A 12,658-nucleotide genomic window follows, 5' to 3' on the forward strand; every position below is an offset into this window, starting at 1 on the left:
GGTAAGTTATGATAGCTTTCTCAATTTTGGACTCGCTGTTGTGTCAAAGATCAACACAGTCCGTTAGATATGAAACTATCGGGAGAGAGCGAGACGTAGCGGGGAAAAGATTGTGCAGGGACAGAACGTTGTCACATCTAACTATAGAAATTGATGGTTTCATTTTGACCAAATCAGGTTTTGGTTAGTTATTGGTTAGATTTTTTTTTTTATTCTGTCACGTTTGACGTGTTGGGGTGCATTCAGGCACTGCAGTTTTTCCATTCATTTAAGTAGGGGGAAGTCCATTTTGAGTTGCAGTGGTACAGGCCACAGGTGTGGAGAAGTTGAGCCGGATCCACTGACGCAGCCCAACGTCACACTGTGGCCGCCAACAGACACTCAGACTGGTCAAACCTCTGTCAAACTGAGACTATCCAGGTGGATTCATGGATAAAACTCTGTAGTGACACAAAGTAGATTCCTTCTGTTTGTGTTTGACGGTTTGAGAGAGACACACACACAACAACAGAGAGAAAGAGCATTGGTTGACAGACATAGACAGTGAATGAGAGTGAGGGAGCGCCGGCATTGAGAAAGCCGGTTAATCAGGTAAATAAAAAGTTATTTCAGGATTGTTTCACAGCGGTTATGTTCACACAACCCCAGAAGACCAGCAGATGTAAAATAACCATTTATGTCAATGAAGTCTGGTGGCTTTGAACACAGCAATATAAGTTCTGTTTCCGCTTAAACAAAAAGGATCTTACTCTTTGACAAAAAGGTCTTTATCTGTGGGGATGTTGTCATTTAAAATAACAATGTGAGCCTGTCAGTGTCAAAGATAAGCACATTTAGTAGACATAAATTCACGGCGTATAACTGCTTATAGGGATTACATTTCAGCCGGTTTTGCGGCTATCAGCTGCAGTTCTCTCACTCAATACTGGACCAATTTTAAAAAATGTTGTCCCCATTAGTCATTTAGACACATAAACATTATAAAATAGGGTCCAGGTTGCAAAGTACCAAAGTTACCTTCAAGTATTCATTCACTCTACTAATCTACAACATCTTTTATCGTATACACGGGAGTCTTTTACAAGGCAAACTTCAAAGCAGCACACCCTTACATAAGGATACTGCCACAGTAAACATGTCTGCAGTGAACATGTAAATCCTGCACACATGTTGAGGAATCTAACCCCAGCATGATGCATGACAAATTCAGGCCCTCAGATTTCCCTGGCAGAGAGCACCAGCTTCAACCAAGCTGGATCGATTTCAATCGGCGGCTTACCAAAATGATGTGGCTGCCACCGGACCAGCGTGATGGGGCTAAAAATAACCTCGGCCGACCCCGTGGCTCTGATGTGGCCACGTACCCTCTGGTGTGTCTGGTTTTATGTGTCCCCAATGAAACCCATCAAATTACAGATGCAAACGCAGCCGGACCCCTCATCAAAACTATTTCGGCTCGCTGACACAGTTTACTAAGGCAGTAATTAGAGCAAAGGAAAATGGGAGGCATCCCAGGCACGCAGAGAAAAAGAGAGACGGGGCAAAAATGAAGAAACAGGAGAGAGAGAGAGAAAGAAAAGAAGAGAGGGGAGGGTGGACAGTGACAGCTCATCAGTGGGCCACAAGCCATTTTTCTTATGCTCTCTCAGCTCCCTCCCTCCGTCGTTTCCTCTACATCCGCGGATCAAAGGATTGGTGAACATAAATAAAAGCCTTGATGATGATTTCCCATGAGAGCTGTGAACAACTGCATAGCACGCGCTTATACGAAGCCACGGCAAAACAGCTGTCTGTGCTTCTGCTGTCAGCACGCCTGGTTGGCCAACTGCCTCACTTGCTACTCAACTGGTTCACACCACTAAGAGAGAAAATAAAATGATTACAATCATGAATACTTCATAGCCTGACCGGTCCTTGTTCAGGGCAAACCCGCTATTTATTAATACATAATACACTTGAATACTTTGGATGATAGGATTGGGAGATCCACAGTGTGCTTTCAATGCATTATCTAGTGTCAACCCGCACTATTATGTTCATTCATAGAAGCAGCGGTAGTTGTTTTGTGGCGAAAATCAAAGAGAAGTGATGATGATGATTATTTTTATCCATCCATACATATCTTTTACATCCAGGATCATGTGTGTGCTGTCCCAGCATGCAGTGGATGAAAGGCAGTAAACACCCCTGGACAGGGACACCAATCTATCATGGGGCTGACACTGAATATCATTCCAGCCGTTACACCTTGGCCCCATCTGCTTCAACACCATTTTCACGATTTGCTTGTAGAACATACCATTCTGAGGGCTCTCGCGAATATCATTTTGGGTACACCTGTTGCATCTGCTTACGGTGGAAAACGGAGACTACCTTCCATCTTTCATACCGTCCCCCCCTGCACTACAGAGTGCCCTCCTCAGCTGCGAGTGTGACTTCATGTGAAGTGACACTCTATATAGAAGTGCAAATGAGGAGAGACCGGTTTGGTGATGAGAGCCATAGACATAAAAACTCATTCAAGCATGTAACTGCGAGCGATTTAGTATCTCCAGTTCACCTGAGCTAATCTGTGTTGACTGTGGGAGGAAATACTGGCACACTTCACGTGGAAAGGTGCAAGAGATATTTGGCTTCTGAAAGAACTTTGGAGTACAAGAATGTGAGAAAAAAAAAAGCTTCAAATATCTACAATATTATTAATTATTACTATAACGACCGTCCAAAAATAAACCCATGACCACAGAATGATCGTGCAGCAGAGGTGGAAGGGTTTTTTTCTGCAGGGAATAGGCTGTTACTGACATGTTTTCTTTGAAGCATAAACTAATAAACCATTTTCTTTGTCATTTATGAAGATGTCTTGTAAGATAAAAGCTAAGGGAGTGCAAAGTTTGTTAGTCATAGCATGTCTTTGCTCAGCATGTATGAACACATGAGTAAATTATACGGTGACTACAGAGCAGGTCTCATATGAAGCCTCTGTGTGTGTGGAGGTGTGTGTGTGTGTGTGTGTGTGTGTGTGTGTGTGTGTGTGTGTGTGTGTGTGTGTGTGTGTGTGTGCACATTTACATAACTTTGCAGCCCTATGGCCAGATAAGGTTCCCTGGAACTCTCTGATGCTTCTGTTTGGATAGTGGTCACATACATAGACACACGCACAGGTTATCAGAGGCAGCAGCAGAAAAAAAGTGGAAAGTTCACCGAGAGCCAAGGTCATGTCAGATGTGTAACGGTAAAAACTGGAAAGTTTACCTCCTGAAATGGGACAGCTGGCCTCCACAAACCTGATTGTGTTTTCATGCGCTATTCTTGTTATCGTGATGCGGTGCTATTTGGTTGTCATACTCATGTCTATGCGTGACATAGTGTTCTCGTGTGGCATTATTATGTATCATCCTTCAAATACTGCCTGAGCGCGATGTTGCCTTTTGAAGTGTCATCCTTGGACGGTTATGATTACATGCAGTGTGTTCCCTTTTCTGGGTGCTGATGTTTTGGGTTTTTTTTAGGATCTGGACGTGTGTTATTCTCATTCTCGTTCTAATAAATAGTAATAAACTTCAACCTCTCAAAACACAGTCACAGAGTGCTTTAGAATAAAATAAACCACAATAACAATGAGCTTTCTTTGTAGCAATGAAACTACAAAGAAAGTGGAATAAAATGTGACATAAGTGATTTAACAGAGTTTGCAGGTCACTCCATCGTCTTGGAGCCCTGGCTGCAAAAGCTCTGTTACCATTATTATTGGTATAAGATTGGTCTTAGTTAGTTATCTTTATGAATGATACCTGTAATTTGTGTACTTAATGTGTATTAATGATGTTATAAAATATATTAGGCCGGGTCGCTGCAAGGAGGGCTCAGCCTTTCAGACATGAGGAGCCTACTCTACCAACTGAGCCACCAGGTGGTAACAGGTAATAAAAGTAAGAATCTATCTTATCTCATCTTATTTTGGTATATGTTGTGTGAGCTTGTCTCTAAACAATTGTTTTTAAGAGATTTCTTTTAAATCTCAGTCATACATTCGTGGTTAAATACAGGTTTAAGAGGAATGTATATAATTAAAAGTGTGTAAACTCTCTCACAAGTCTCAATTGTGTGACAATAATATTTCTAAGTGGAATTCCGCAGGGCAGCATGGTAAACATATAACACACAAGTGAGTATTGGCACATAATAACACATGTAATCAGTAGTTTGTGGTTGAATCACACTATGAACTGAACTTACCCCTCCAATCATCTCCACCGTGTGTCAGACTCTCACTGCAGAGCTGCGGAGGAAAAAGGGGAGGATTGCCGCCACGTGCGCTCAAATGCCTGCTTTATGATAACTTTGTCCTGATTGGTCCAGATACGAAACACAGTATTTATATACGACATCTGATTGGCCGTCGCCTTCCGAGTCCATAGTGAACACAGCGCAAAGCTTCCAGACAAGGGATTCTTGAGCGTCTCGTACTATGAGAAAGTAGTGCGCGGCCAAAATGATTATTTCTATATAAAATTCGAATGAAAGTGTGATTAAATTACAACACGTCTCCAGTGGTTTGTGATAAACGTGTATCTTGTGAAAAAACGCGAATTGGCTCATGAATCAAGCGAACGTGTCGACTTGTATTGGTGGCGGAGGGATACCCCCCCCATCCCACTGCGCGTCAAAATATTGGCTTGTGTAGACCGCGCCAAAGCTCAGACAGCGGCGGCCACTCTTCAGGATATCAACACACTGCGGAGGGCATTTAAACGCACTCTGCTTTCGATAAGACGACTGTACACATCGGGGGAGTGTTCGTGCTTCTTCTTCTTCTTTTTTTTAATTACTCAAGAGGACTTGTTTTTTTTTTTATCTGTTGTGCTTGAGTCGAGACATACAAGACTGATTTCATGCCGGTTTTCGGGAAACGGTGTAACGACTTCACGGTCGTGACACGACTTTGACGGGCGCGGTGCGGCGGAGTTGGCGCACTACTGGATCTGGATATATTGTATTCACTTCAAGCCAAGACGGTCTGCAACACCGCCACCATTTATACTGCGACTGAATTCACTTCTCGTCTGTTTTTGGGGTTTTTTTTTTTCTGTCTCTCGACTGGTGAATAAAAAACTCGTCTACGCCGGCTTTTCAGCGTGAATATGTTGCTGTCAAAGTTCGGTTCATTTTCGCACATTTGCAACCCTTCAAGTATGGACCATCTACCAGTGAAAATACAGCTCCAGCCGGGTAGGTTACCATCACTCAACGTTACTTTTTTTTGCTATAACAACATGGTTAAGAAACGTATTTCCACTCCTGCTTGATTAATTTAGAGTAATAAAGCTACTACTGTTGCCGGCTCGTAAACGATAGCTAACAGCTTGACCTCCTCGCACTACACGGCGGTGGTTTGTTGTGGAAATAATGCGCTTACCTTAACATTATTCTTCCTTTCTTTCACTTGTGCTTTTGCAGTCAAAGCGGAAAAGGAGCCTTTCGAAAAGGTTTACCAAGTGGGCTCCGTGCTCGGAAGCGGAGGATTTGGGACAGTGTACGCCGGCAGTCGGCTCTCTGACGGCGCACCGGTAAGACTGAGGACCGGCGGGGTCTTATGTTTTGATCCGACATGTGCCGCCATTAAAAAGCCGGGCGTCCTTAACGTCGCCAACCGGGCACTTTATATCACGACTTACTCGCTTGTATTTAAAAACAACTTTCTTATATATATTTTTTTATTCTTGTTTATTTCAGGTTGCTGTGAAACATGTCGCGAAGGAGAGGGTGACCGAGTGGGGCACAATTGTAAGTAGCCTGTGTGTGTGTGTGTGTGTACGTGTGCGGTTTGTTTTGGTTCCCCCTCCTCCTCCTTCTCCACCTCCTCCTCCCGCCACCCTTGCCTGCTAGTGTTGTGATATTTAAAGCGATAATATCTTAACATATTTAATAATAAATGTGTCTTTTTTATGTTTTTGTGTAACAGAACGGGACTATGGTGCCTTTGGAGATCCTGCTGCTGAAGAAGGTCAGCTCGTCTTTTCGCGGAGTTATCAAATTGCTGGACTATTACGAGCGGGCGGACGGCTGGCTCATCGTCATGGAGAGGCCGGAGCTCGTCAAGGACCTTTTCGACTTCATCACCGAGAAGGGAGCCCTGGACGAGGACACGGCTCGGGGATTTTTCCGCCAGGTTTTGGAGGCGGTCAGACACTGCTACAGCTGCGGCGTAGTACACAGAGACATCAAAGATGAAAACCTGCTCGTGGATCTACGCACCGGGGAGCTCAAGCTTATTGACTTTGGCTCGGGGGCGATTCTCAAGGACACAGTCTACACCGATTTCGATGGTAAGAAACCACCTCCCTTTATATTATATTTTATGTTATTATAATAAAAAAAAAAGCTTTGTGCGTGTTTCTGAACACGGTGTGGGCTGTGTTGTATTTGCCCTTGATGCTCTCGCTGTGCTATATTCAGACATGGAGGCGTTCACGAGGCTGTGACGCAGTGCTCTGTTTTTGGTCGAGGGTTTTCCTCGCCCGGGGTCTCTCCGTTTTTTTATCATTTATCCGATAAATAAGAAAATGTCTTCACAGATATGACTCAGTCGTAATAAATCCTTTTTTTTTTCATTACGTCTCATACATCATGTGTCTCCTGATAGATTTATGTTGTTATTTTTGTTTGGTAGAGCTTGACTCACAGTCGCAGTTTGTGGGTATTAGGTCAGTGCCACGTAACATCTGTTTGTTGTGAAACCCGAGTCGCTGGTTCACGTGATGGGCTCACATTGCCTTTTTTTTTTTTTTTGTTTGGTATCCAAGTTCCTCCTTCCAAGAGGGAGGGAGGGGGGAGGAAAGAAAGAAAGGAGGGAGGGAGGAGACGCAGGCAGGTCACCCAGTTTGTGTTTTGTGGCTGAAGGAAGATGGAAAGCATTTCTACCATGACTCAGCCATTTTAGACACAGACATTAATTATATTTTATTTGTTTATTTTGCTGCTCTTCTATTTTCTTACTATATTTCACAACACACTCATCTGTATCCTTATTTTTTTTTGTGTCTGCGTGTGTGTTTCAGGAACAAGAGTGTACAGCCCACCAGAGTGGATCCGCTTCCATAGATACCATGGTCGCTCGGCGACGGTGTGGTCGCTAGGCGTGCTGCTTTATGACATGGTGTGTGGAGACATCCCCTTTGAGCAGGACGAGGAGATCCTCAGGGGCAGATTGTACTTCAGGAGGAGGATTTCAGCTGGTAAGTCAACACACGCACACGCACACACACACACACACACACACACACACACACACACACACACACACACACACAGCACTCATAACAAACGAGTTGACTCTGTTGCCCTCTAGCCACGGTAACAGGTACAGCCCCGAAATGCACCTTCCCCAGTTTGACTCCCATCATGAGTCAGTTTCCAGCCTCACGATCACAACAGATCACCTGGCAGACAGATTTATCAACGATAACTAAAACTGAGAGTCTGCCTGTTGTGATTTCCCTTGGTGCACTTTGTGTAACAGCCCCGGTTACCCTAGAGAGATAACTCAATAAAAGGACACATGCACTCTTGCTATTGGCTGTCTGTGCCGCCTACACACTAGGACATTGTAGAAGTGAGTCATATGCAGTGCGGCCACATACAGTAAAGACAAAACCATTTGGGATTTTCCTCCCTGTGAGTTCAGCGCCTCTTATCCTCACTGTTGTTTCTGCCTCCTCCTTCCTTCCTCCAGAGTGCCAGCAGCTGATCAAATGGTGCCTGGCCCTGCGGCCCTCAGACCGGCCCACCCTGGAGCAGATCTGCGACCACCCCTGGATGAGGACGACGACGACGACGGAGTCGCCCAAGTCACCGGAGGAGCCGGTCGCCGGCGACATCCGCCTCAGGACCATCGACACAGACTCTTCGTCAAGCACAAGCTCGAGCAAGGAGAGCCTCTGAGGAACGGCTCTGACGGACTGAAAAGACTTTCTGGGGAAAGAAGGGGTTTGGATGGAGGGAGTGATATATGGACTCAAGGCCAGCAGCCTGTAGCCCAAACTGGCCCATCAGCGCCTGGGCGCTTCACTCAGCTGGTCTAGCTAGAGAAATGTACTTTAATTTTCCTTTTGTAGGGAATTTCTAATTTATTACCATTCGTTCTTCCTTATCTTACTTTCCCCCCATCCCCTCTTTTTCCCCCCCTTTTTTAGTTGATTATACTTGTTTCCTGATTGGGAACATTTTTCTGTTTGGGCGGTCTTACCAGCACTATTTATTTCCCCCCCCCTTTTTTAAATTTTTTTTATTTTTATTTCACTTGTTTGTTTTGTTACTAGGCTGGTATATGCAGCTGGCAAGGCCCTCCTATTCAGACATGGCTGCTCTCATAGAGCTCGGAGAAAACCTTTTTATTTAAATGTTTTAATTTTGATTTTGTAGTGCCTTTTTTTGGAAAGCTGCTTTTTCTGGGGGGCTTTCGTCAACAACTCTGTTTTTTGGATTTGCCCGTGGCTCGGTGGCTAAGTTGCCCTGTGCTGTGATCGGAAAGGAGGGGTTTATTTTTTTTCTTGTTTTTTTTTTTTTTTTTTTTTTTTTTTTTTTTTTTTTTTTTTGTTACTTTGTTTTGTTGTTGTTGTTTTTTTTTTCTCCCCTCCTCTCCATCACTGCAAGCCAACCATCCTCCAGCCAAGAGGCTAAGATAGCATTAGATAGGAGAGAAGGAGGTGGGGGCTCTTCCTGACAATGGAATACTTGAAAAAACACTCGACTCAAACTCTGTGTCGCTCTCTTTAACGCTGCTCACTCACTCTATAGCCTGAACAGGTGTTTGGAAACTGGATCCTGTCTTTTCTGAATGTCTACAAAATGTCAACACACACACACACACACACACCCACCCCGCCCCACCTTTTTCTCCCCTGCTCCCTTCATGCCTGTCGCGGGGTGTGTGGCCCTCTTGATGTGTCTTTTCTTTTTTCTTTTTTTTTTTTTTGCCTCCCGCCATCTCACTGCTTGACACTACATAGCCCCCGCCCCCTCAGGGTTTGGGGTGTGAAATGCACAATCAATGCAATATTCATGGACTCAATTATGTATTTTTTTTTTCAACAAATATTGTACAGTGTGTTTTTTTTTTTTTCTCTCTCTTTTTGTGTGTACATCTTTCCCCCCTCCCCATTTGGTTTTAATTTATTTGTAAACATGTAGACATTCCACACTCTGTGGCTATTTATTTATTTATTGTCTATGCTTAAAAGCCCCACCCACCTCTAAAAGAATTTGCATATCCTTCTTGGTCTTTTTGGTTTGCATTCCTATAACTTATTTTTACATTTCATTGAGTTTTTTTTTTTTTTTTTTTGAGATGTGGAGGATGCACTGAAGCAGCTGTCGATGTAAAGCAGAATAAAACAAGTTTACTTAAATTTGAAAAGAGCATTTGAATGTTATTTAACTACTTTACAAAAAAAAAGTCTGTTGGTAATGTTGAATGGCTAAGTATCAGAGAAATCCATCTGGTTTCTGTACTGTCATGATTAATTTGAGTTCTATGGAAAGCTAAACAACAACAGGTGGAACGGCTTTCGTAGTTTGTCACATAGCCTCATAACGGAGACCTTTTCAGTTTAGCTGTGTGACTTGTGGCTGTGAAGGATGGATATTGCTATTTTTTGATACAAAAGTTTCAATTAAACTCCCATTTTTATGTACAGAAACAAGTCTGGTGTCTTGATCATTGTCGAGCATGGTGTGTCACAGTTACATGATCCATAACATCACATTAAAGCAAGGTTTTAGTCGTTTCTTGATGTAAAAATAATAAACATTGCGTGGTACATGCTACCCGGTAAATGAGATTTTAACACCTTGTACACACGTTAATGAAACCCCCAGCCAGCACTCTTCATCTACTTGACAGCGCTCCCTCGGGAGGCTAATATACATGTCCAATATAGCACGTGGTTCATTTACACCGCCTATAGTAATAATAGCAACATTGTTCCACGTGACGGCGTGGCTGAGGGGAAACATCACAGGAGCCATTAACTGGATGACAACCTACAGCAACCACAGGGCTAATAAGAGACAGATGTGTCTCAAGAGCCGAGGGGAGGAGAGAAGAGTGATGCTGGCACGAAAGATGAGAGGAATGGTGATGTTGTGCATCATCACACTTACATACACATGCCGCATCTAAAATATAACCAACTGGCTCTGCCGTGTACCTTGGACACATGAGTAACTCAGGCTGATGATGTGGTGTGTGTTTATAGTGTTGCGTGGCAATGGGATAGTGTGTGTTTTTTCTGGGGAGGTGCTGCCCCCCCTGGTGAGTCAGTGCTATTAACCTTCACCTGTTCCACAGATTAAAGTTGAAGTGTTTTCCATGTACGTATGTATGTAAGACAGACGCGTAGACAGACTGAATGGATTTTTTTGGGGACGACAGATGCTTCTCATGAGAACCACATTCAGACATACGCCTAAAAATCCTAACCCCTGTGTAAAAAGAAAGTTATCTCAAGCACTCATCCAGACGCCTACACATACGCATAACACTATACTTGACTGGCTGCTTCCAATTTGACCTGAGTGGAGACACTTCATAAGACAGCTGGTCCCTAAATCTTTCACAGGGATCTAATTATATGCTTGGGAAAAAGGAGTACACTTAATTTTTTATTTTTTTAATTACCCATCGTAAATATACATCTTGATATATGTAGCAGACAAGTTAAGACATTTAAACCAACACTCTAATATCATTATGACTGCATCTTCTGGGAAATCCACTGACTTCACTTTTTTTTGTCAAAAGTTCCCAGAGAAGGTCGATACCGCTCAATAAATATGTAGCTAGGGACAGTAGCTATTTAGCTTAGCTTAGCATAAAGATTGGAAAAAGCTAGCCTGTTTTTACACCAAAGAATTAAAATGACAATTTGTCATTTTGTAGTCGGGGTTGTGCTTCAGACTATTTCTTCGATGGTACCAGCTTCCTGGAGTCTCCATTGGTTGCATGGGAACTGGTCCCGATAATATAATAATACAGTCGTCCCTCGCTATATCGCGGTTCACTTTTCGCGGACTCGATGTTTCGCGGATTTTTTTCAGTGTAATTTTGCATGCTTTTTTTTTTTACAGCGTACTGTACAGTATGAACGCATTGTGTTCTGCGTCCTAAATTGGCTAAGGGAGAACCGCACATGTGTTCTGCGTCCTGTTTAAGGGAGTACTGTACAAAATGCGTGTAAAAAGGTGTATAAAAGTGTGTGGTTAAGGGTTTCACGGCCTTGAAACATGTATAATAATTGTAAAACTTACTTCGCGGATTTCGTTTATCGCGGGTTATTTTTAGAACGTATCCCCCGCGATAAACGAGGGAACACTGTACACGTATCTGCAAATTAAACAAAAAATTGTGGTTTTGTCTTTGTACGAATCAACATAAAAGGTGTAAATTAGTGAGATTTAGAGGTGCTGGTCATCCTTTGGACAGAGCCAGGGTCGGTGTATTCTGCTAAGCTAAGCTAAGTGGCTGCTGGCTCTAGCTTTTCTAGCTTCTAGCAAATGTCTAACTATCGACATAAAAGTGAAAAGGTGTATTTCCGAACAGTGTAGAACTGTTTTTGTAACGTTGTGAATCAGTAAATAAAACCTGAACCAGAACAGTTCAGCTTTCAGTGTGGGAATGGGGCGATAGTATAGCTGAAGATGCCTCTGTTAATCAATCTTAAACTGATTTTCTTACAGGCACCCCTGCATCACCCTGCAATAAAACACAGAGCTATAAATGATCGCTGGTGTCAGACTCAATACGTTGACATCTGTGTTTCTATATGCATCCCTGGTAATCCTCTATTGTCTTTGTGTCTCCGGGGGTTTTTGTCATGCAAATGACCAGCAACTTATCTTCATCAGAATCCCTTCTGCTCAGACTGAAGGGGGCCTCATCCACTCTCACTGTGAAATCCTCATTAAATGTAGCGGGGCATATGCCACACCGTTGTCTGCTTCAGTTGAAGCCTGATCCCACAGGCTGGTTTATATCATCTATCACTGCCACTTAGTTCAACTCTATAAAGATTCCATTGCTTTGTAGCGATCTATTAAAAGATCAAATGGAAGGAAACATTTAAAGGTCCAGTGTGTAAGATTTAGGGCGCTCTATTTAGAGGATATAGCAGAAAAGAAATGTAATATGCATAACTTCTTTAGTACTTATATTTTTTGTTGCCTTTTTTATCTACAGATGTTGCAGGTCCTCTTTCACAGGCTCCGCCACATTGAACCACTATGTTTTTACAGTAGCCCAGAACGCTCTTAGAAGGCTCTAAAAAGGGCCTTTTACGTTTTTTTGCGCGTTTTGTGGCCACCATTATCAGACACTCAGAAGGTAAGGATGAAATTAGGGGGTTGCAATCTGTAACTCCTGACAACTAAGATAGAAGATCTAATGTGGTATCGAGTATTTAAAGAAGTGATATCCATCAATATTTCACAGTAGTGAAGGCGCTGATGGGCCAGTTTTCAGCCTATTTGGACAAGATTCAAAATTGAATCAATACATGTCAATAGCACTTAATATCAATCTTTAATTTCAAGTTCAACATTTGACAGGACTGTTACCTTTGGACAGAGCCCATAGCTGTTTCCCAGTTTCTAGTGTTTA

The 12,658-nt window shown here is 43.0% G+C and overlaps 1 protein-coding gene across 1 annotated transcript; it reads left to right on the forward strand.

The window, feature by feature from the left end:
* Positions 1-4,617: 4,617 nt before the first annotated feature.
* On the forward strand, positions 4,618-9,418 carry pim3 (Pim-3 proto-oncogene, serine/threonine kinase). Its single transcript, XM_010750526.3, has 6 exons — positions 4,618-5,232; positions 5,461-5,570; positions 5,737-5,787; positions 5,966-6,329; positions 7,062-7,238; positions 7,736-9,418. Exons 1-6 carry the CDS (start codon positions 5,145-5,147, stop codon positions 7,942-7,944), a joined length of 999 nt encoding a protein of 332 aa, XP_010748828.1. The 5' UTR covers positions 4,618-5,144; the 3' UTR covers positions 7,945-9,418.
* The last annotated feature ends 3,240 nt before the right edge of the window (positions 9,419-12,658 follow it).

This window comes from Larimichthys crocea, chromosome XX, assembly GCF_000972845.2.
Source record: "Larimichthys crocea isolate SSNF chromosome XX, L_crocea_2.0, whole genome shotgun sequence".
NCBI classification, from domain to species: domain Eukaryota; kingdom Metazoa; phylum Chordata; class Actinopteri; family Sciaenidae; genus Larimichthys; species Larimichthys crocea.